General features: G+C 28.0%; 1 protein-coding gene across 2 annotated transcripts; it reads left to right on the top strand.

Annotated features, from left to right (window-relative positions):
* Nucleotides 1-1,573: 1,573 nt before the first annotated feature.
* Nucleotides 1,574-22,203, top strand: LOC145182717 (uncharacterized). 2 transcript variants are annotated; one of them, XM_090084389.1, is made up of 8 exons: nucleotides 1,574-1,759; nucleotides 1,984-3,844; nucleotides 7,723-7,841; nucleotides 13,913-14,048; nucleotides 16,835-16,909; nucleotides 18,734-18,773; nucleotides 19,751-19,837; nucleotides 19,957-22,203. In XM_090084389.1, exons 2-8 carry the CDS (start codon nucleotides 1,994-1,996, stop codon nucleotides 22,200-22,202), a joined length of 4,554 nt encoding a protein of 1,517 aa, XP_089940515.1. In that variant the 5' UTR covers nucleotides 1,574-1,759; nucleotides 1,984-1,993; the 3' UTR covers nucleotide 22,203. The 2 variants fall into 2 exon arrangements, with proteins under 2 accessions (XP_089940515.1, XP_089940513.1); XM_090084387.1 differs by having other exon boundaries at nucleotides 1,723-1,759; nucleotides 1,990-3,844.
* The last annotated feature ends 4,570 nt before the right edge of the window (nucleotides 22,204-26,773 follow it).

Below are 26,773 nucleotides of genomic sequence, written 5' to 3'. Positions count from 1 at the left end.
TCGATTTTGTTAAAATTGTCATTTTGATAGTTAAGGTCAATAAGTACAAAAAATTCTAGAAACTTCCGTTTGCATATATATTTTTTCTGATATTTATCAGTTCTTGCTCTTTATCAATGCAACCTCATTCCTTTTTTTTGTTGTTGCTGTTTTTCTTTTATCAACCACTTCTTGTCTTTTCTAACAGAACCGGTTATTAATTTTATTCCAAGCTCTAGATTTCAATGTTTAAGTTTCACGCTAAACACCATTTGCCCTATTCAAGTTAACATCAAACGTATTTTTACTTTTCCTATCATTTTTAACATTGCGTGAAATTACTGTAAGTAAAGGAACATTGAGCATTTGTTAAAATTAATTTATGGGAGAAACCCATTTGTTTGAATTATCATTGGTGAGGTTAACTTTGCTTTTACATTCAGGACATATACTAAGCATCTCGAATAAATGCTTGACAAAAGAAAAATCAAAAAAACAAAATAGCTATTTGTTATAAAATATTGCATTTAGTTAGCCTCTAAACTAAATTATTGGTCAATCCAGAACAAGATTAGATTCAAAGCTTATGGTAGAATTAAAGTTTTCTTGTTTAATTCAATTGCGAGGGACGTTGGTATATACTATACCAGTACAGCAAATACCTTACCTGCGAAAACTAAAATAGTAGTTAAAAAAACTAAAATAACTGAAACTTTTTTTTACCATAACAAGAAAAGTAAAAAACCTTTGTAACAGTCATTTGCAATAAATTGAGTTTAAAACATTTTATTATAGTTAGGTTCCATTAAATCAGTTAAACTTATTTTTCAAAACAAACTTTTTTTTTTTTTTTAACAAACTACGTATGAGTATAAATTTGTAACAACAAAAAATTTTGCTATTTTCAGCGTATAAAGTGTTCTATTTTAGAAAATTTTATATTAAAAGTACTATTCAGAAGATTTTTTTTTTCTTAAATGTTCGTTATTGACAGAAATATTAAACGCCTATGCTTACTTCTTTAACAAGGGTGGGCAAAGTATGAAACTTGCTTTATGGCTGCACATTGTCTTTAAAGTTAATAAAAAATTGAAAAAATTTTAAATTATAGTCGACCACTGTTCAAGGGGGGAAAAACATTTATTGAATACAAGGTTAAATGTTTATAAAAAAATTATTTTTAATAATTTGTACGTTTTTTTCACGTTAAGCAACTGAATATGCGAGTTTTTTTACTCTTAGCTAAAAGTAAGATGAAATTTGGTTTATGAGCGAAGTTAGGCATGGCTGAATTTGATAGGAGAGTTTTTCAGCTCAAACCCTCCCAAGACAAGGATCTCATTCAGCCAAATCCTCTCTACTGTTTTCTGACCTTATTGTATGGGAATATCGAGTAAATATTATTGATTCTTAACAACTCTAAGCAAGGGTAATTAATTGGAGAAAGTCTTACACCTGAACTTAATGAAAAAGGGACTAAATATTGTGTATCAATCGATACAATTTTCAAGGTACTTGCCTGAAGAATTACGTAACTGTCTAGTTAAAAGCCTTTTTTCCCACCCACACAACTATTCGCAATAAATTAAACGGTAACCGATATTTCAAACAAGTGACGGCAAAGTTTAGTATTTAGAAAATTCAAAATTTATAAGTTAAAGTGTAAGTTAAAGCTAAAATTAGTTTGAATATGTGCTGTTTTTTCCCCTCGGTTATTTGGTAAATTTTCAAAAGCAAAATGCAAAAAGTTAAGTCAGGAACCTTAGTAGTTAATTAACTGGTAAGCAATATTTTTTAGAATCTCTTTCTGTTTTATTTTTTATATTTATCACTTTTTAAGTTAGTTTGATATTTCATTTATAACTTTAATATCGTTTGTCATATCTATAAGTTCTTTTAAATCTGTCCAAATATTCTAAATAAAATTATTTAGCTTTTTTTCTCTTATAGTTATCTGAAGTTTCTGTTTCATTTAAAAAATTTTGATATAAAATTACTTTTTAGTTTTAGTTTAATGGATTCAAAAAGCAATTTATATGGTTTTGGGAGTTCTATATACCCTCCTTTATTTGAGAATGAGCCACCTCCATTAAATGATAAATCACCAATGAATGAAGATTGGTTTGACTTGGGTGAAAATGTGATAAGAAATAATGATAAAAAAGAAGAATTTGACAATTGGGCAACTATAGATAAATCAGCTGATGAAGAAATTTGTTTCCATGATAGTTATATATCAGGAAAACAAAGTTCATTATTTCACTTTGATGAAATATCAGAATCAATTTATAATTTCAAAGAGCAAAAGACTGCTGGAGTTGATACAAAAAATAAGCCTGATGACTTGAATCTTGTCAAAAAAGAAGAAAATTCTGAGTTAAATTCTGATATTATAAGTCCTCCTAATAGTCTTATGGTTAATAAGTCACATGAGTTTTCAGCAAGTAATGCAAATGTTGATGAAATGGCATTTAGAGAATCATATTTTGATCAAGCAACAAGTAGTCATTTTTTTAATGATACAGTTAATGTCAATAATAGTTTGGTTTGTGACTCATCAGATGAGAATAACGAGAGTATTTCAATAGTCACTAAAATTCCTCTTTTTAATCTAAAAGAATCAAATGACTTGGATTTTTTTATGGCTGAAACAGTTCACATTGACTCCAAGATCATTGAACTGGGTGTAATAAAAGAAAATAATGAAGGTTGCTGTACTAACTTTCCTGCATTTAGTCATACTGATGTTACAGAAAATGGTACTAGCCCAGATTTTCCTGAACATTCACATTTACCATCTAGTTCTAACACGAATACTGATGCTATGCATTGTAGATTTTATTTTGAGAATAAGTTAGAAGGGAAGGTATCTGAATATGAAGAATATAGTCTTGACCTTAATTTTGATTGCAATCAGTCAGATGTTAACAAGGCTAATGTTTTTCATATTGACCATCAAAAAACAAGTAAAAATGAGAGCTCAGAGTTTAAAAATGAATCTGTTTGGGTTCCAACTTTTACCGGGTTATATGATAGTGTTTATCTTAAACCAAATGAAGAGTCTGTTGATTTGTTTTGTCAATCAAATGCTGAAATAAATACTAAAGTAAATAGAGAAAGTAATATTCATAGTGAAGATACTGATAGTAATTTTTTTGAGTTTCGTAAAAGCTCAAAATTTCTGTTTAATGACTCTCATATTAAATCTAATGCTATTGATGAGGAACAAGAGTTTGAAACAACTAACACAACTTTGAAGGAAAATTTACAATCAACTGACAATCTAGGATTCACTCCATCAGAGTGTTATAAAACTAATTTTCAAGAGACCAAGTATGACAAAAGTTACTTGGGATGCGTTGATAATGAAAGATTTAATGAAAATTTTATTACAAGTTTGAATCCCAGCCTATCTGACTTCAATGAGTCATTCAATAACTTTTGTTCTTTCAACTCAATTTTCCAAAGCACATCTGAGGAATGGAAAGACAACTCTTCCATGGATGATTTTAAAAATAGAAATCTGTTTGGTAAATATGAGGAATCAATACCATCAAAGGCATTTTATCAAGAACAGGAATCTATTAAAAGTATTGAAATGTGTAACTCAGCTACAGTACAAATTCAGTTTTCAGAGTTCTCTGATTTTGGAGACTCTCCTATTGCATTCAATACTGAAAAGAACCTTGATTTTAATCCTTTTTCTAGTTCTGATAATGAGTCTGTTCTATATGCACCAGCAAGTGATACACATGATAGCAATATTTCTACAACAAAACAAAGTATTCTGCAAAGTTTCCATCTAAGTGAAGCAAATTTTGGTGATAAATATGAGATATTCAATTTAAGCAAACTGGATGAAAAGGTTTGTCATTACTTAACTAAATATTTTGATATATTCTATAATAATGTATATTGTGTAATAATGTATATGGATGTAATAATATATATGGATGTAATAATATATATTGATATAATAAAATATAGTTAATGTGTGAATTATAAATTTTCATATTTTACATAATGCATATTTATGATCACAAATAAAATGTCTTTTAAATCCTCAATAAAAAAAATCATCTGAAATATTTTTAAATGAAATTATTTAGATGAAATTGAGAAATCAATATTTGATGAGTTTTGTCTCTGATAAGCTCTGATAATCTTAATGAGCCTGTAAATAATTATACTTATTTTAATTATAATATTTGTTTACCAAAAAGTTGTTTTCAAAATGTTTTATTGTTAATGAACCTACACATTTTTGTCTTTAGTCGTGATGTAAACTTTTATTGTGTTTAAATACAGTTATCTTCAAGTTTTAAGAGCATATTAAGGGATTCTATTTCTACTAAAGAGCATAGAGTTAAAACCGTTTCATGAAATTTTTTGTATTTTCTTCATTTAACAAAAAAATTGACCTTGACTTCTTGAAACTAAAATTAAGTTTTGCTAAACTAAAAAGGTAGTTTTTTTAAAAAAAAAATTTAACAAGCATTGTTATCACAATTATGATACTTTTTCAAAAATCAATTTTTTCTAGTTCCAGAAAAAAGTTTTGACCGAAAAACTTAGGAAATTTGTTTATTGAAGTGAAAATGAGCATAGCTGAGATAATAAACGATTAACTAAATTTTCAAAAAGTATGATACTCTTTTCCTATATATTTAAAACAAAAATGACACGCACTTACATTTGTAAAACTCAAAAAATGTACACTGAAGAGCAATTGTTTCAGTACTTATCAGTTTAGCCAATTAAAGATTCAGCACAATGTTTGCAAATGTAGAAATCAAAGTGATCTGTCTCCATTGCATGGTATATCATGATGAAAAAGGTATGAAGGTTTCACAAAATGATTGAATCATAAATAAAGCATCAGAGGATTTTCAGGCAATCAAGGCAAACAGCATATTTTTTGCAGGCATGATAGCAATGAAACAGTAACTAACTGTTTTATCGCTGCTGAAATTATTTTGCCATTATTTAAAGTTTACAAATTAATATCACATCTATACAATGACTTGTGTGTAAGGGGACAACCAAACACCGTATTTACAACATCCAAGTTGGGTAGGATAGAAGAGAAATAACTTAATTAATGACTTCCTTAAGTATTCATATCAGCAATTAATTGGTTCTAGGTAATTACGCAGGTCATGTTGGTCAAGTTCTTAAATTGAATAGCTTAATTAATCAAATACTTTTTTCAGTTATTGATATTGACCTTTTAGTCTAGGACAGGCATGTTACAAACACAGATTTTGCATGTATTTGCATTGAAATAAACATCAAGCTAAAATATTTACCATCACATTTGTCCCACACGTTTCAACCATTAGGTGTAGGTCTATATTGTCATGCTAAACAAGTTTGGCACAGATTGCTTACAGAATTTTATGCAGCTACAAATTTAATCAGTTTAACAAAAGAAAGTTTCATTCAGCTTCAAGCAAAATTTTTAGTTACAGTGGCGCATATACATGGACACAAATAATTGCTGGATTTCAAAGCAGTAGTTTGTTTCCAATTAATATTTCCGAAATTTATCAATCAAAATTACAAATTACTCACATTTTGATTTATTGCTGGAGCATTGATTAATATCTCAAAAAAACTCCTTTTATATATTGCTATCCATTCAAGCATGTACTTTGGATTTTTCTCTATACCTTTGTATCTCACTTCATCTGGACAAATTTATATTATGTAAAATCTATCATTAACAGGTATTCTATTACAATTGAATTTTTTTAACAACCATAGCAATCATTTTATCTGACCCATATAGATGCTTTACCAGCTTTCAACTTTGTTTTTTTTTTTTTTTTTTTACTTTTTAACTTAATTCTTGATTGTTTTTAGGTTTTTTGATGATAATAATAATAAAAATAATAATAATAATAATAATTATAATGATAATATAAAATAATAATAATAATCATAGTAAATCAAGAATGTTGCAATAAAGTCTCAACACTTAATAATAATAATAATAATGATAATAATAATAATAATAGGTTTTTTGATAATAATAAAAATAATAATAATAATAATTATTATTATTATTATTATTATTATTATTATTATTATTATTATTATTATTATTATTATTATTATTATTATTATTATTGTTATATAAAATAATAATAATAATCATAGTAAATCAAGAATGTTGCAATAAAGTCTCAACACTTAATAATAATAATAGTAGGTTTTTTGATAATAGTAATAATAAAAATAATAATAATAATAATAATAATAATAATAATGATAATAATAATAAAAAGAATTACAAATTTTTTAAAAAGAATTATAAAAAGAATTATAAAGCAAACTGAGGAAAACAATGATAATAATAATAATAATTATTATTATTATTATTATTATTATTATTATTATTATTATTATTATTATTATTATTATTATTATTATTATTATTATTATTATTATTATTATTATTATTATTATTATTATTATTATTATTATTATTATTATTATTATTATTATTACTATTACTATTATATAAAATAATAATAATAATCATAGTAAATCAAGAATGTTGCAATAAAGTCTCAACACTTAAAACAAAATTTTTTTTATGATTCCAAATAAAGTGGGAATTATTTTTAGTTAATTTTTTTTTTTAAGTATTTTTTGCTGCTTTTTTCAAAATACCCAATTCTTATTGTTCCATACCTTTGATTGACAATATATATATGGTTGTTTAATATCTTTATCTTCCTTACATTTCTTGATGTTATTGTAAATAGTAGCTCTTGCATAATCTTTTTATATAAAATGATTTACCACAATTGCATCTGTCGCATGTGGATTTTTAAAAAAAATTTTTTGTTTTTTTCTTAAAATCTCTTTTTTTTGAAAATTAAGATACATTTTGATATGAATTTTTTAGAAAATATTCCCAAGCTGTTGATGTATGATTTAAATAATTATAAATAAATTCACTTGAGTTCAAAGCGTGGCAAAAAAACTTAAATTTTGTCTCAATCCACCTACTATTTCATGCTCCTTTTTGAAATGAAATGTAAGATAGTTCTATTTTTTACCCTACAAAACTAACAATACATTTATCTAATTGATGGCTATATGTTTTTAGAGGCTTGCTTTGATGGTTAATATTTTTTTTAGTTCTTGCAATTCTATAACATGGACATTTTCCATGACTAGTTGTAAAAAAAGACCTTCCAGTAGTAATGGCAGGCTTATTACATGCTCATAAAGTATTTGAAGTTGTTTTAACTATCACAACTAATGAACTGATACATAAAAGTTACATGGAGTTTTATTTTTACACATTTAGGGCTGAATATAAATTAAAAACGAATCTTTCAGTACTTTGCCATTTCTGATAAAAACTTCTTTTATCATTCATTTCTTAAGATTGCTCTTGTAAATACTGTTTTTCTGTGTCTAGACAACTTTTTTATTTATGCACTTTTTGCACTTATAAGCATTTTAAAAAAAATATCTTCAAAATCTTAAAGGAGCATTTTTTTTTTCAATTGTAAATAATTGAATTCTCTTGTTTTTTTACTTTTTCTCTAGTCCATTCAACCTATAGCATGTGTAAAAATGAACAAAATCTAAACCTTTTGGTGACCTGTTATGATTTCAAATCAAAATATTAATTTAAAATATTCTTAAGTTGTGCTCAATTAACTTATAATGACAGAAAGTTAACTACTATACACAAACTTTTCATTTATATAAATAAATTAGGTTGGTGTACTTTGTTCCAGAGCATCTAAAGTATTTCGTGTTTGTTTTCCTGTTATTGATTCAAACCAAATGTGTCCTAATGAATTGTTCTGTTCTCTTGGAAGCAATTACTTATCTGAGTAAGTTTTGTTCTTATTCTTTTACTCATTCCACTTAACAATCGTACTTATTTATTAAATAGAATATCAGAAGATAAGTATTTACTATTGAATGGAAGATAATTGGTGATAAATAATTTTTATAAAATGTTTAGAAATACCTGTGAAAAAATTTTAGTGGTTTAGTTGTTTAAGTCTTTTGGTCTAAGTTAATTATTATACAGTTAGTATAATAATTAACTTAGTCAGCTTAAAAGTTTTAATCTAGATGTAATACTCAAAATCAATTGCTAACTGTTCTGATTTAAACTCTGTTGTTAAAAAAGTTCAGCAAAGGTCATTATTTTTCTATTATAATTTGTCAACAGTTTCTATATTTTATCTCTTACAAATCCTTAAAGGGAAAGATCTTTAATATGAGGTGAGTATTGAAGTTAAATATGTTAGTATCAATGTCAATAGGCTTATATTATTAGGCTTATATATATGCAAATATTAAAATCAAACTATTTTGTCCAAGAAAAAAAAATCCTTTTTAAAATTCTCAGTTTTTAACACATATTGTTTGAATAATAGCTTCATATACTTTGCATTTATTACAGCATAAGTAATTCTTTCTGTTGAATTATGAAATTTTACCTTTGATCTGATAATAGAAATATGACTTATGAAGTTTTTTGTCTGCAAAAAAAATTTTTTTTTTAAAATTCACATTTCGTTACACAAATTGAATAACTTCTTACTTTTGCATTTTTATGACATAAGTAATTTTCATCCAATCTTTCAAATGGAACTTTAATTTATATCAACCATAAGTATTTTTGTGGTGGCAGTTAGAAGAATTTTCAAAATTGTGTTTTTATTGAACTTCTGGGAAACTACTGTTGCTCATTTAGTTTGCACATCATTTGACAACAAAACTCACAAGTTTGAAAATGCCAAACACAATAAAATCACATGAAGATTGCAGGAAGACAGTGTGTATACTTTGTATGAAAAAGTGTACTCGCATTCTTACACCATTTCTGATTGAAAGAATCAAAGAGCATTATTCGTGTCAAATTAACTTTCATGATGCAAGAGTTCCTTGAATGCATTTGTGACAGTTGCAGAATTTGTCTTCAAAGAAAGCACAATTGAGGGAATACCAGTCTTCCAACTCTTTTTCAGTTTTCCACAATAGTCATTCACCCCACTACAAGGTGTCAGATTTGTAATTGCCTGATCTGCAAAATAGAAAGCTGAATAAAAAACACCCCTTGGAAAATTTGAACACTTCTCAATCTGCAAAAGTTGAAAGACGTTGCTCATTTTGCTTGACAGTATTCGGAAAAAGATTGACACACAATTGCACTCAATATACCTTCAGAGAAAAAATGATCCAACTTGCTTCAGTAGACCCCACAGTAGGTGAACAAATTGCATCTTTAGTAATCACTTCTAAAGATGCTTCACCACATGGCACTATCAGAGTCACACAGGCGAAAGGTGGAAGAATTCTTCCTCTTACACAATCTAATTTTTTAAGCTAACATTACTCTGAAACATTTTATAAGATGGATTTGAGAAAAATAGAAAGCATTTTATTTTTGCTTCAATACAAGTTATTTGTTTTAAGATTGGAAGTAAAAGAATTGTTTATTTATTATTTATTTCAAACTCTTAGTTTTAGAAATAACAATTAATATCTTAAATATGTCCACTATTTATTACAAAAATACTTCAACATCATTCTAGGTTCTTCTTGCTCAAAAACCCTTTTTGGTAGTAAACCAAAGCTGAGACCAGAGGATTTAGTGCAGCTTCAGTCAAACACAGGGTTGTCTAATTCAGACATTAAAAAACTTGCCACCACTCTGAATCAAGTTACAAAATCACCAGTTATTGAACCAAATTAAAGAGCAAAGTTTATGCATCTTGGAAGTCAACTTACCAATTATTTTTCTCAGAGTACAATTGATATTTCCCTAGATCAAACAAAAACAAGGTAACAAATTGTTGTACACTGCAAGAATCTTAAAGAGATTCAAAATGCAATCTTGACACAAAGACAAATATACTCAGAACATCTTGTCAAGCTGGGGTTGGATAATGGTGGTGGCTTTTTCAAAATCAGTCTGGGCATTCAAGAGCTCAATACAAATAGTCCCATTCCATGCCCACCAAGCAAAAAAACCTTGACTTGCCAAACTACAGTAGACAATAGTGTAAAACGACAGCTTCTTGTTGCAGTTGCTGAAGATGTACCAGAAAATTATGAAAATGTCAAGAAGCTTTTGACCTTGATCTGTCCTGAAAATGTTCCATTTGTTGTGTCATGTGACTTGAAATTGGCAAACATTCTTTGTGGTTTGCAGTCACATGCAAGTAGTCACCCATGTACATGGTGTGACACTGACTTGCAAAATTTGGAAATTTGTGGAAATCTTAGTACATTTGAATCACTTCAAAATTGCTTTGAAGCTTTCAAAGCTGCTGGGAAATATGTGAAAAAAGCGAAAGATTTCAAAAATGCAGTCTATGAGCCTCTTATCTCTAAGTCAAATAGCGAACTTGTGCTTGACTTGATTCCACCCATGGAACTACATCTTCTTGTGGGTGTGGTGAACCTCCTCTACAAAGCATTGAAAGACAGGTGGTCAAAGGCAGAAGAATGGCTTACCACATTACTGAATTACTGAATTTAAGAGCTCATTTACAGACTTAGAAAGGGTAAAAGTGACTCCCAAAGTTCATGCTGTGTTCTATCACATAGCACAATTCATTGAAAAACGAAAAGAGCCTCTCGGTAAGTTCAGTGAACAAGCAACCGAATCTCTGCACCAGCTTTCATTGTCACTGGGAGCGATACAAAAGAACAAACAGCCATCCTGAATATGGAAAATGGCTACAACTCTGTTTTGTGGACTATAACAGTAAAGATTTGTAAATTGCAATAGAAATAGCAGAAATATGCAACATAAATTTTATGTTCATTTGTGTTTGTCATTGATTTTTATTAGAAAGATGTATTTTTAAACTAGTGAGTTTTGTTGTCACTTGATGTGCAAACTAAATGAGCAACAGTAGTTTCCCAGAAGTTCAATAAAAACACAATTTTGAAAATTCTTCTAACCGCCACCACAAAAATACTTATGGTTGATATAAATTAAAGTTCCATTTGAAAGATTGGATGAAAATTACTTATGTCATAAAAATGCAAAAGTAAGAAGTTATTCAATTTGTGTAACGAAATGTGAATTTAAAAAAAAAAATTTTTTTTGCAGACAAAAAACTTCATAAGTCATATTTCTATTATCAGATCAAAGGTAAAATTTCATAATTCAACAGAAAGAATTAATTATGCTGAAATAAATGCAAAGTATATGAAGCTATTATTCAAACAATATGTGTTAAAAACTGAGAATTTTAAAAAGGATTTTTTTTTCTTGGACAAAATAGTTTGATTTTAATATTTGCATTTTTGATATCAGGGGTGTGTATATATCACTCCCTCCAGAGGGTTTCTCTGGAACATCAAGTTGGGGTTACAGCCTTCTTGGGCCATATGTGTACAGTTTAGCTGGGTAATTTATCAATTATTTTAACTTAAATTTTAACAATAAAACTAAATTACTAAATAAACTGTGGAGTGAAGATTTTCTCTTTTCAAACTTAGAAGATATTTTTTTTTTAAGATCTAATAATTCTTTAGTAACTTGTATTTTTATCTTTAAATTTTATGTTTCTTATCTGTTTTTGGTAGAATGGATAAAATCAAATCATCAAAGGTATAATTACCCAATTTGTTTCTTATTTTTGTGACAAATAATCTCATGGCAATTGGTGTTTGTTTAATTTTTAGTAGAGGCTTAAAAAGTTTTTAAGATTTTCAGACCCTGTCGGAATAGCTTCAATTAAGCTCATCTCTTTTTTCACAATTTTAGATTGAATCTTATCATTAGCATTTGCTTAATAATTTGACTCTTCTATAAATGTAGCAAAGTCTTTTGATAGACTTTTTTTCTAATTTTAACTGTTTTATTTGCTGCAAGTACAATCTTAACTTGAAATTCTCTTTCCGGCTCTTTGCCATCTTTCTGTGTGTACAGCCTTTGCAAAAGTAAAGTAGCTTCTACACCAAGCTGGTCCTGTTGCTCATCTAGGAATTTCAAATAATATTTTAAGAGCATAGGATTAAGCTTTCATTGCTCATGAACTCAACTTTAAGTTTTTCCATGAGAACAAGGTAAATTGATATACTTATCTCTTAGCTTCTTAGCAACAAATTTGATAAGTTTAATGCAATTAAAAGATCACCATCTTCTTGAATAAATATTCAACACCCATTTTAATAGAGCAATCATATCACAATACTCTCATCCTCTCCAGTTCTTTATCAGAAACCTCTAAATCTTACTTAAGCTGGATAGCTTTTGATTCTTGTTTAATGCAAGAAACATTTCAAACAAATATCTCGGTAAATAAAAGTATACATACAAGAGAACTTGGTTCAGATTTTTTTCCTGATCAAATCTGAAAGTTAGAACTTTTGTTCTATGATGAAAATATAACACAAACAGATAATTTTTGTATTAAATATCTAATTAATCATGTAATTTTTAGTAATGAGAAAGCATACATGCAGATGCTTAACATATGCATAAAAAAATCTGCAAAAAATTGAATTTTAATAAAGTAACTATTTAGTTAGTATGAAATTTAAGTTATGTTTTGTTTATTGCATAAGATTTAATGAAAAAGTATGTCTGGACCATATTTTGAAGGTTTATAAACATTAATACACATCGGACCTGTAAAAATAGAAAGTTTTTTATTATTCAGTACACTTTCATTTGTTTAATAGATGTTTCATAGATGAGGATTTTTTACCCAAATATGTTAATCTCTCAATTGTGATATTTTTATCAAATTGTTTTAGAATGCTATAAACTATTTTTCATTTGAAACCCAGATCTGCAAAATATTTGGCAATGTCCAATTTCAAAGCTTTTTGATTTCTATCACAAAAAACCTTGATAATTTTTTGATATTCTATTTTTGCCATGCTCATCTTGCTACTAAATACTAAATAAGTGGAAAAAAATAATGCATGTCTAAATGTGCTAAGAATGCTGTTTCATAAACTGAATACGTGATTATCTCGCTGTTCTTAATTTAATTCTGTTTAGACTTAAAGTTTGTGCAGATTTCTGAATGTTGTGTAGAAAGCATAGAGAACTATTAGTTTAGTACTTTTAAGACTCTGGTTAGTGATTAATCTTCTAAAGTAAATAAAAAGAAAATAGTTTGTTCAAAATGAGTTTGGTGATTTAATGCTAAATGGGAGCAATATTGTCCACCTAGTTTGAAAGTGTTCATAACTAGTTTCATCACAAGACTAGACTAAACTACTTGTACAAATAGATGCATGCAAATACCTTATACAACTTATGCACAAATGAACTGATCTTTTGCAAGCTTTTTTATTTTTTGATTGGTCATTTTTTTATCAGAAACTTTACTATTATCAATTTTATTCCACTCAATTAATAAAGCTTTTATTCAATGAATACGCACATTATTTACATGTATTTTGATTGATAAAATAATCTTAAGAAGAAATTTGCAGGAATACCAGGAAAAATAATTTAAACGTATGTAATCTAGATTGACATTGACAAAATAAGTTGGTGCAATATAAACTATATTGATAATTCCAATAACAAAAGTTGACAATAAATTTAAATATAAAAATGACAATATAAACTATATTGATAATTCCAATAACAAAAGTAATATACCTAAAGTACATCTTATGAAATTTAAATTATTAAAAAAAAGTTAGTCATTTCCATACTTTAGCATTTGCAGACAGTTTTTAAAAATGAAGGAAAATGCAATAAAATATTGAATATTTTATAAAATCTATGAATAATACTTTGTATTTGAAAACTGATACATGCATTTTAAAGGAAATATTTAGAATTTAACAGAAACAGGAAAAAAAGTTCTGTTTTTTTAATTTAAAAATAAGAAAAATACAGAAGTTTGCTGAAAATGTTTTTATTTTATTTTCCATTCGTCATACAATGATTTTTTTTTCTTTTTAGAAATGTTTTTAATTTGTGGTCTGAGCTTGAAATATCTGGTGAAGATGCAGGGCGGTGGCTGGCACAATATTATTTTTCAGAGCATTTTAAAAAACAAATTTTATCTTTTAACATCCACTTTAAGCTTTCAAGTATTGTAAGTTTTTATTTTATGATTGTTTAAATAAAAGTGTGCATAAAATTTGAAAGCTTTACCATAACTGTCATTGTATTTATCTTTTTTTTTTAGAAAATTTTTTTTTAACTTTGAAATGTTTCTCAAGAATGCAAAAAGAAGTACATGTTCATTTATAAGCATAATTATTATTATTGATCATTTAACACTCTATTACTATTGATCATATAGTAGTAACAGATTGTAAAGAAAAATGGTGTATACTGTATAGTTTCTTAATACTTGAAAGATCAAAATTTATATTTATCACTTCAGATCAAACCTAAATTTAAATATTTCTGTACCTAACATAATGAAGTGTTTAAAGTTCATCATATTACAAAAAGATACTATCATACAATTAATACTGAGGTGTAGTGTATAGTAATAACAAAATTTTTTTTTTGACTATCAGCTTTTTTACAAGCTTTAACATTGTTACTCATCAATAAAATTTTTTGTTGCTAAGTTTTCACTGAATAAAGAAAACAATACAGAAGAGGTCAAGCTACTCTTTTCTCTTGAAAATAAGTAGTCATTTATATACTGGTATACCCAGTATTTATTTTTTAATAAGCAGTTAAATTTAGTTTTCAACTGAATTAAATAACTTTATTTTCAAACAATCCACTCCTAAACTTTTGAAGTTTGTATGTATGTATGTATGTATGTATGTATGTATGTATGTATGTATGTATGTATGTATGTATGTATGTATGTATGTATGTATGTATGTATGTATGCATGCATATATGCATATGTAAGTAGTTTATTTTTTGTAAAGCTTGCAGCAGTAATCTTACAAAACTTATGCCCATCCTTAAGGTTTACTTTTTCATTAGTAAGTTTTTTTCATTTACAACTTTATTCACAACTTCAGATTTTTTCTTTCACAAGTTTTTTTCATCCACAACTTCAGATTTTTAAATTTGCTTAATAAACTTTACTTAAAATTTTTTGTAAAATTTTGCATGTTTTGATGGGAAAAGGAATGTATTGAACCTTACAACTTCTTCTAGAAAAAAAAGCAGTGCTAAACTTATGCTCTCCTTTATCTATCCACAATAGACACCTACCCTCAAAAATCAGTTAAGCATGGATGCGTCCACTCCTTCTCCCGCACCTCTTGCTGTACTCCCACTCTATAGTGTCTGTGTACACATAGCTGAAAGTAAAAAAATTACAACAAGTTACAATGAATTTTTTTATTTTGAAAGTTACTTATACATTTATAACAACCTTGAAACAAAATAACCTTAACATTTATTCAAGACTTCTTTGGTGATTAATTTTGAAAGAATTTGTCTGTTTTTCCGTGAGAAAAAAGCATTTTTAAGGTGATCTTGAAAATGTGCTTTTTGAAAATCATCTTCAAAATGTGCTTGTGGCATCAATAAAGTCTTGGATTTACTATATATTCTGCTCCATCATTGCTCAAGTATTTTGATTAAATCTTGGAAATGAGTGTTGGATTTTCATCGCTAACCCAACTTTCAATACATTTTTTACAAGCATTAAAATCTTTGAAATTCAAATAACTATTCTTATTACATAGTTCAGCTAGTTCTGTGTTTTCAGAAGTAATGATAGCTTATTGCTTTGATTGATCAAACTCCTCAGAAATATCATACTTAAATAGTCAGTTATAGATACTTTTCTTTTTTGTCCCTCATCTTCCTTTTAGCATAAGATCTATTGGCCAAGAGATTTGCTGCAGCATTTACATTAACACAAACCTTCTGTTTAATTGAATGTCCTAATATTAAACAATTTTGAACTAAAGCCTGATTTTTCCAAAACATTTTGATGCTTGAAAACAATGCAATTGATTTATGACTGTTATCTTTAAGTTTGAACCCAATGCTGTCCAAAGAAGCTTTGTATTTTTTGCTGCTCTTACTAATGATAAACTGATAGTAGTAGTATAGTGATATATCACCATTTGTTGGAAGTTGTTAAGTAACTCTCACAGTGAATCCCTAACCAAAAATGTCTGAACTTTTGTTTGTTTTTTATTTCAGATTTGATTTCTTACTGTTTACTGTCATCTTTTTATTCTCCCCATTTTCCTGAAATAAGATAAAATATATTATTTTGAATTGTTATTAAAATAATAAATTGAAATAAAGTAATTAGACCAAATGCTTTGCCACAGGTGGTAAACAGGCAAGAATAGAAAAAAGTATTATAATCATAGATTAACAGTTCAACATGTGAAAACATACAATTAATACTGAGGTGTAGTGTATAGTAGTAACAGATTGTAAAGAAAAATGGTGTATACTGTATAGTTTCTTAATACTTGAAAGATCAAAATTTATATTTATCACTTCAGATCAAACCTAAATTTAAATATTTCTGTACCTAACATAATGAAGTGTTTAAAGTTCATCATATTATAAAAAGATACTGTGCATTGATCAGATTCGTTATTTTGCAAGGTTTATTGGCTGCTATTATTTATATGAACATGGTAAAATGTTAAAGGAATCTGAGTGCTTCATTCTTAATACTTAATGGTTACAGAATTTAAACAAAAAAAAGTAAAATTTTTGGAAAATGAAAATGGTATATAAATTTTATTTCTATTGCTTTATTGATGTTGCTTTCAAAATGTTTAACGCAATTATTTAGAAAATTACTTATGTTTTCAGGATAACCAAAATGAAAAAACAATTTTTATAATAACAAGCTTAACTAGTAATTCCAGAAAAAATCATCACCATAATTTTTTCATAATACACATTTTTATGTTTTAATTTTTTTAGGATATCTTGATGCCTGAACCAGTATGTTTGCCAGTATCTAAAAATACTTTGCTTGCAAAAAGTCAAGAAAAAAAGGTTTCTTGCATAATATTACTAGTTTATATTTTAGAATTGTTGAAATTTATAAAAGGTTATAAAAGGTTTTAAATGATACATTATCTCGACTATCTTTAAAGATACTCCACATATCCTTCTTTAGTACTAGTTACAAGCTCATTTCTTCCAGCTCATCCCATAGAAGTTCAAAAATGTTGAGATCAAGGTTTTGTAGAAGTTAAACCATGCTTTTTAAAACATTTTTACTTGGTTTTTGTTCTAAATAACCTCTGCATAATTCGGAGCTATGTTTAGGGTCATTGTCCCGTTGGAACTTGAATCCAGCACAGTTTTATTGTATCTTTTTTTCAGTATACCATTGATTTTAAGTTTCTCCCACTAAAAAGTTGGAGAAACTGTCCAAACCATAATGGAACCACCAAATGTTTCACTTTAACTACCACTCACTCTGGTCACTACAGTAAACGTAAACTCTTCTTCAAACTTTGGCTTGTCACTTCAAAGTACTTTTACAAAGTGTATTACTCATGGGCAATGGCACATTCTAAGGGCCTGTTTACATGAAAAGCGGTAAATGTATCATTTAAAAATATCATTTACCGAGATATCGATGTCATCAATATTTTAACTTAATTTTGTTTTGCGTTTATATGAATAAACGAGCTAGCCCGGATAGCGAGATCTCACTGTATTTTGCCGAGATCTCGGCAAACGGGCTGGTTAATTTCATAAATAAATTTGTACGCATGCATATAAACTCTTACATTTTTTAAATTTGAAAGCTTCTGCATAAAATAATAAATTTAATAACAAAACTGCCAACTTCCGTGTACTTAAAATTTTAGTTGTTTTGCTTTTATAATTTCCCAAAGATCCAATATCTTTTAAGTAATGTAAAGTAACAGCTACTTTTTTATCTGCTGATAGAACTCTAGAGTTAGGTGAAAAAGGGTCAGGAGATAAATAAGGGCTTATCTCTGAAACCAAATTCATGAAAAGAAACCGTGAAAGCCTAAAATTTGTTTTCCATACATCAATGGGAGCTACACCAGTTATTATATTATGCCACCATAAATCAGTTCTGCCAGTTTTAAACCAGCAACTACGATTTTTTCTTTTAAAGCACCTCTTTCTTGCTTGTTTCATCTTTTGCAGTGATTGTGATCGTTTTCGTAAAAGAATAATATTTAAAAAAGTATCAAATTTAAATTTGTAGAGCTTGTATAACACAATTAGGCTTGTAAGAAGCATTATTTGTGTTATAATACCAGTTAAACATATTGTTAAAATGTAATGTTTTTTTTTGTCGCCAGCCGCTATCTTTAAAGTTATCATTTTACCGATAAAGAGGCCAGCCCTGCTAGAAAAAGCCAGGCTGACCTCGATATCATTTTTTATTTTTTTGTCAAAATTCATATAAATGCAATTTTAAAACTGGCTCATTTTCCGGGCTAGCTCAGCAAATGGGCTAGCCCTTGTCCATATAAACAGGTCCTAATTTATTTTCTTATTTTGATCTTTTCTGAGAGCAGCTTAAGCAAACAGATTAGATTCTTGTTAATTAGATTCTTATTCTTAACTGTAATAAGAGTTACAGGTTTATTCAAAGTTTTGTTCACTTCAAATCAAATTTCTGGTGTTGTGAGTTGTCGATTTCATTTGCTTGTTACAGCAATAGTTTCTCTACTTGTTGTTGTAGTTTTTAATTTCCCTGACCAATGATTGAAATATCCTATATTAGTTGATAAATGTGTTTTTTATTAATATATATTTGTTTAATAAAGTTATAGCTTGTTATTTACTTATTTTACATCATAATCATATTTTAAAATTGATTTATAGAGTTGGATTGAAAATATGTCATATTCCAAATCACTAATGGGTCAGTTACTATTTTAAACTCTTTTTATATACTTCTTTTGTCCTTATAGCATGATATTGTCATAAAATCTGAGTAAAGATTATGAACCATTATTCACTTTTTTGTGAAATGTGAAAATAAGAATTGTGTTTACATTTCTATTACAGAAATTATTTGTCTGTTGGTTAAGGATTGAACAAAGAGTAAAATGTTTATTTTATGATAAATCAATTTTTGACACTTATTTGTTATACACAATTAACAACTTTTGTGTATATTTAGGTATAAAATTATCTTATTTAATAATTTTAGTTCAGTTAATTTTAATGATCAAAAATGAATCCATCTGAAAAATGGCAAGGCAACAAGTTTTCACTTTTGAGATATCTTTTTTTTTTAAGTTTAAAACCAAGAGAATTTTGAATGCTTAAGCTAAAGAAATGTTTTACTGAATATATCAAACAAATATACAATTCAACAACAAATCAATCAATAGATGTCAGTCTTAACTTTGACACTTGGCTTTACAACTTGTTGATGAAGAATAGGTCTATTTGGACTTTTTCCTTAGGATTTAAACATATTTATAATTATATTATTCACAGTGATCTACTCTTAACAAATTTTAAAGGTAATTTTCTTAAATAGTTAAAACTACAGCTTTAATTGTAAACTAAATGCAGCAAATTCAGTTATTTTTTAGTAGTTAATACTCAAAAAAATATGTTCCTGCTGTTTTTTCCCTCAAATTGATTTTCTTAAATGTTATTTCTTTTATTTAAATAAGATGACTCCAATACTTTTAAAAATACATTTTTTTTCTTGAATTTTTTAAAAATAAAGGTTAGAATGAAACATCCAAAAATGCATACTTAGTTTTATAAAAGTATTGAAATTTTTTAAGTATGAACTTTATTAAGGCTGCGAAGGATCAATGACTTTTTTATCTTTCTTTTTTTTTTTTTTTCCTATATTGCTATTTTTTTAAATCATTTTAGAAAATAATTCAGGATCTCCCTCAGAGACTGCTTCTTTAGATTTGGATTTTTTTGCAAGCAACAATACTGCTATCAGTGAAGATTTAAGTAAGTTTTTTTGTAAATTATTTTTAACTGAGAAATTGTAAAATGCATAAATATGCAATAAAACCTTTATCAATAAAAATGGTTTGTTTTAATATTAAGCTTTATACACTTTCTTTCAGATCATACAGTTTCTCCTATTCTTGAACTCATAAATCTTGAACATCCAGCAAAAATCAGCTTGAGTTCTCAAAAAGACGATTCATTTCTATCCTCCAAAAAATATGAAGAAGCAAATGACATTTTTCCCTCTGTAAATCAAAGTTTATCAGGTTTTGATGTACTTTTTAGCAGTAATTTTTCTTCCACTTTTGATAATGATAATGCAGATATCATTAACAAAATGACTACTTTCTCATCAGAAGCTAATTTTAAAAAGTCTTCAGGAAGTATCTATAAGGAAGGGGTAAACTATAACAAAGAAGATAAAGGAGTTGTGCATACAGTTTCTCATGAGCAATCACCAATAAATTTTGAAACACAGGTACCTGATTTTTGGCATGAAAAGCAACAAAATTTTACGGCAGATTTTGAAAATGCGTTTTCCGAAAATCATTTGCCAAATCTTGTGTCTGAAAAGGTAAGCAATTATGAATTGATATTTAAAAAAAATCCAATTAAACCTGAAAAAAGTCCTGATGCTGAGAAGGAATTAAAATGTTTAGAGGTATCTCAACCCTCGCGTAACTTTGATTGTAAAGATTTAATTTTTATAAATGGTATATCTGATTCTAAAAATATTTCATGCTTAACTGAAGTTGGAGAAAATACTATTGTTAGAACTTGCTCAAATAGTGAAGACAGTGATTTTAACAGTTTCCAAGTATTTAATGATGCAGAAAATCCTGGACTTTACTTTAAGCAAAGTTCTTCTCTGCCTGATTTACTTAATGAGGATTGTGTTGTTGCTGAAAATAAAACATCAGTATATACGAATATACAAACCACAAGTTATAAAGAACAATTATTTGGGACTGATGATGCATATTTATCAAATAATCCGGTAAAGAAACTTGATTCGAGCTATAATAATCATTTTGGGAATCACGAGTTGCCCACCGATTCTTTACCTGATTTAGATTTAAATATTCACATGACAAAAGATTGTAAGCTTACTGCTCATACGAATTTCTCTGCTTTTGATTGGAATGAGATTAACAAAGATAACTCTAATTCAAAAATGAGTAAACCATTGGATGATTCTCTTAAAAATACATTTGCTGAATTTGGAGATTTTGATTCAAAGTTGGTTATGCAAGATTCTCCTTTGTTTATGAACTTGAAATCTGAATCAAATAAATCTGAAGAATTTTTTACTGTGTCACCATTCCCTAGCAGTATAGATCTTGATTTTTTCACAGATTCAGCTCAAAATAGTTTTACAGAAATCAGTAATCCACGTAGCAATAGTGAAGTTAAGTATTTTACAACTCCTCACGATACACCACCGGTTAAAATAGTTCAATCAGTGAGTCCTCTACAAGCAGTTAGCTCATTTACGCATATAAGCACACTCCCACAAGATTTCTCAAAAAGTACAGATGTTTCTATTTCACAAAATTGTATTGAGACTCAAAACAATACCCAATATCTTACTGCCTCATCTAATCCTCCAATCATTGATAACTTTTCAGATAGATACTCTGCGTTTAAAACTTTAGATTGCAATTTAGGAGGTTTCAGTGAATTTAATTGTCATAATAAAAACAATGAGGAATTTCTTACAACTAAAGAGAAAAAAACATTTGAGAGTGGTGTTTTGCAATCTGAAGAATGGTTTTCATCAACTCAGCAAACCTCATTGCAAAATACTACTCCAGCTTTTAGTACAGTGGCTTCTTCTAAAAAGGAAGAAAGACTTGATGAAGAGTTTGGAGAGTTTGTTAAAAGTAATGTCATGTGTTTATCTTACTCTCCTTTAAATGCAACTACAGTAAATGAAAAACACTTAGTTTTAACTGAAAATAATCTTGATGATTTAAACGAATTAAATCAGCCAAATGTTTTTAAGAAGCAGTTTCAAAATCTATCGCTCAATCAGCAAAACACTTTTAACACTCAGGATGCTGCTTTGCAAAATCCTAATGTTCAAAATTATCAAGGTTTCTTACAGCGCCAATGTCATCAAAACCAATTACAGCATCATGAGAATTTACACAATCAAAATAACTTACAAGGTACTAATCCACGTCATTTTCAACAACCTCAAAAGGCTGCTAAACCTTATTCAAACACAAACGACCCTTTTTCAGTATTTTCTATGGAAAACACTGCTAAGCAGTTGTCTTTACCAATTGCTAATAAAGCACTTTTTAAGCATAACAAGCCTAAAGTTAAACTGAACGATATACATTCTTCAAGAAATTGAATTAATATTAGTTATTAATATTTTTGTATTTAAAAAAAATTATTTGATATTTGAATTATAATTTTGTACTTTCTTTATGTCTTAATGTTTTAAAAAATTTTTTAGTTCGTGAAATTTTTTTTCATTTTTGAAATAAACTTCTCAGCTTTGTTGAGGTAGACTCGGTAGCTTTATAAATTTTAATCATTGCTCTTGAGGATTTAAATTGTTTTTTTTAGTTTTTGTTAAAAAAAATTAAATTAGTTGTTTTTTTTTTCACTCCACTTCTGAGATTTGTACTTTCTGCGCCGCATGTTATTACGTTACTGCTACTGATAACTTCATATTTTATATAAAAATCTAAAATCCTACCTTTAAAAATGAATTTAGGCAATCCAAAAATTTTTGTTAAAGTTTTTCGAGTTTTTTTTAGACTTTCTGATTTATACATCGCAATTCAGCAGTAAGCCCCACACTGGGTCATTGTAATCTTGTAATAAAAATTGAAAATTTCATATCACCAAAACCTTATAAGAAATATTTTTCCTGGAAGCCTACAATCTATCTGTTTTTCTTAATAAAAAATTTAGAATAAATGGATCGGTGTAATACAGGTAAAAAGTTAATACTTTTTAAATGTAAGTTAGGTAGCGATTCGTTTATCTATGTAGAACGTTTTGGGTTTAAGTTCTCCAAACTTAATGTAGATTTTGCTAAAGATGTGTGCTTTTTTTTTTTTTTAATATCCGTATAGTATTATAATTCCAAAATTTTGAATAGAGAATCATTTGCGATATTTTTCGTGTTATTTCTTAAGTTTGACCAAGGACATATTAATAGATGGACATTCAACGCATTGTTAGAGATCAAAGGTGCTTAATGATCCAAAAACTACGCGTGTTACCGTCAATTTTCTAAATTCATGATACAGATATTCCGACTTCTACTCGTCAAATTTGTTTCAAATAACCTCCCTCAGTAAACCCATTATAATTATGCATTTACTGAAGCTTATGGTTATAAAAGACAAAAAAATTAATCAAGAATACCTCACAAATCTGAAAAAGGTTGATTTGAGCTATAACTTTGCTTATTAAAAATTTAACTGCGTTTAAACTTTGACGTTTAAAACTAGGCTTTCGCAAAAAGGCTATGTTTGGTTTACTAGAATGGATGGAATAAAGTGAAACAAATCTTCTTTGTTAAATTAAAATTGCTACGATATAGTTTAAAGGTCGAATAAGAAATTTTTGGTGTTCTTTTCACCTCACTCTCAGATTATACTTCCCACTCTAATGCCCAAATCAGGGTGTATTTCTTATTTTTGTCGGAAATGTCGAACTTATTTGCCTCGCTTTTTTTTTCTCTTGAATTTGTGATTTTTTTTTTTTTTTTCGCGAACGTCCTAGTTATAAATTTCCTTATTTTCATACCTAAATCGCATTTTGTCTAAAAGTATTATAACTAAAAGCATCTTAAAGTTCATAAAAAACTATTGACTTCAGAAGTTGGAAAGAAATGTAAAATATGTATTTTTAATGAGCATTTTTGATGAAACATTTTTAAACAGTCAGTCTTGTAAAGCTACTTTAACTTACAATGATCTTCTTATTTTTATTACTATTGTTGCTACTAATAGTAACTACATGATAATAAAAATAATAAGACCATACCTTTCGTTGCATATTCTTGAGCCTTCTACAAGTGATGTACAACCTTTTTAACCTTTTCAAGATATATCAAAAGAAAAAATCTTATATTCCTATTATCTCATTACTGGATAAATAATGAGTCTTCATGAGGAATATTTAAAACATTTATGTAGAAAGTGTGGCTGCATAATAACAGGATAGTCACTATCAATTAAAACCTGTTGTTATCTTTAAACAAGCAACTATTAGTTTTTACAAGCTGGATATAACCTCAGACTATCAAAAAGTTCATCCTGAATATTTATGCAAATCATGTTATATGGTCTTATGCAGGTTAGATTTAAAATCATAAAAAAGGCTTTGAAGTTAAGAGGAATGATAAATTCTTCACTTTTTCTGAACACACAGAAACCTGTTATGTATATAACACACTCACAAGAGTTGGAAGGAAAAAGTAAATGCGATAAGTACTTTTCAACAGTTGAAAGCATTGCATCAAAACATGGTTTTGACTTACAATGAATATACTAAATATTATTTTGTAATAGTTAAAATCAATAACTATCGCCAATCAAATGGCATGTGGAGACTAATTGTTTTAAATTGTGAAGGTTTATTATCCATTAATATTAACAAATCTCTTTCAGATCAACTTAGTCTTCAATCTGCTAATATTATATTCTCCAACACTTCATCCATAAACATCTGTAAAGGTAATAATGACTTCCACTATCTTTTTTTTTAAAAAGAAATAAATTTTCTTATTTTAAAAATTTCCGAAGCACATCAAATGAGGATGTTGGAATAATTGAAACAAAAGGCAATACAGTTGAAAACTTTAAAGTTATTAGAAATAAAGATTGTTCATTAATATGGTCAGAAGTCTTTTGTGATTTTAGTACCATCTACCATACTAACTTGTCTGTAATGGAATGCAGGTTAAAGAGTAACGAAAGTCAATCATCTATTACCTTTAACTAGCCATTTTTTAACTATGCACATTTTTTTTACACCAGTATATGTAATAAATGTAATAAAGACAACTTGCATTCTTCTACATGGAAGTTCAATAATGGCCAACCTTGACATCATTGGGTAAATATACTAGTTTTGTTTCCAGAATTCCAGTACATTTGTACTTGCTGGAACTGGTTTTGCATTTAAATACTCATCAATTTCAGCTGAAGTGGCTTTCTTGGTGCTTGTTTCACCTCCAGGATTAATGTAACCTGCACCAAACACTTTCTTCCTCAGTTATTCAGTGAAATCAAAGTTGTCATCATCTTCATTATCCAACATTGAAGGGGAAGGAGTGCTTTGGCTAGCCAAAATTTCATTTTTTGACTGTTCTTCCATAATTTTCTTTATTGCAGTTTTGACCCGCCTTAAAAAAACTTCAGGGTCCCTTAAGGGCAAATCCTTAAGGGACTCTTATGAAAATGTCCGCGCCAAATTTCAGGGTCCCTTAAGGGCTAGCCCTAAAGCGGCCAAAAAAAACACCACGCTTTACTACTTATCCTGTATGAGTAGTAAAGCGTGGTTGTTTTTTTAAACTAGTAATATTCAATAGTTTAACACAGTTTATTTAATATATAATATATTTATATAAACCATCATTACATATCTTTATTTATAAAAGTGATTTCTAAGTCTTTTGCTTTTTTTGTCGAGGATCTTTGTTTTCACTGTCGTCTTCGTTTTCACTGTCGTCTTCGTTTTCACTGTCGTCATTATTTCCTTCATAGTCGTCGTCTTTACTCTCCTCCTCAATCGAAACTTCAACTGTCTTTTTCTTACAGCGCTGCAGACGACCACCAGAGCGATCCTGGCGTTATTAAAAAAATGGTGCTACTTTCAGTTCTATCTTTTTAGACGTTGTGCCAGGGAAAATGTTAACAGTTGAAACTATAAACATTTATACTTATAAAAAAAAAAGAGAAAAAATATGTAAATAAATAGTCATTTAAATCTATAATTATATAACCAATTACTATAGTTATGCCTAAATATATGGATTCACATGTATTAGAGATTCACATGTATTAGAGATTGTATTGTTTGATATAGCCGCATTGACAATATAAATTATATCTGCATGTAAAAAGATATTAATAGTTTTACTTTATTTTACTGTTAAATCAAACACCACAAGTCAAACTGTTGACTCACAGTCAAACAGATTCATATTTGTACAAATGTTCACAGTAGATGTAGATTACACTGATTTTCTTACGCTGATTTTCCAGGTTATCAAAAACTTCAGCTTCCCATGTGTTGCAGGCCTATTGATCTTTTGCTGTAAGTCATGCGCCAGCAATTTGTTTGAAATTGTTCATAGACAGTCAACCCTCCTTCACTTTTCATCAATGCTAACTAAAAAAGATCAGTTAACAACTAAAATATATTGCACCATCATTCACACTATGTTCCCTTGTCAAGAGCAACGCATCATGGCTATACTTACATAATCAGAAATTGATAAAAACTTACCATATTATTTGGGTGCTTTTCGATCTCAGAATATTGCTGCAGAGAAGTAAAGATAGGAAATTATGTATGACAGACATTCTGATCTACAAGATCACTAGCAACACATGCCTCCAATCTTCCCTGTCTTTGCTAAATATTGGTCAACTTATATTCAGTTCACGAAGAATGAACATATTCATAAGAAACTGTCCTGTTATGATAACCACAATAAACAATATTCTACATATTTATACTTAAAATATTATACTACTGCCATTCATTTCATATGCCAAAACATTTTGTACCATTATAAAACTAATACTTAACTGACATAAAAATATATTTCTAACTTAATTTAATAAAATGGATATGTACACCAATACATTTTCATTTTATTAAACTAAATTAGAACTTGAGATTCATATCAAATCTCATTATTACTTATATCCTAGGGTTTTAGAGCATGGTGGC

The sequence above is a fragment of the Hydra viridissima genome, unplaced genomic scaffold (genome assembly GCF_058129835.1).
Source record: "Hydra viridissima isolate aposymbiotic clone 2 unplaced genomic scaffold, HvirCarnegie_v1 scaffold_4, whole genome shotgun sequence".
NCBI classification, from domain to species: domain Eukaryota; kingdom Metazoa; phylum Cnidaria; class Hydrozoa; order Anthoathecata; family Hydridae; genus Hydra; species Hydra viridissima.
Note: the sequence above shows the minus strand (reverse complement) of the source record. Positions and strands in the feature narration are given on the sequence as shown.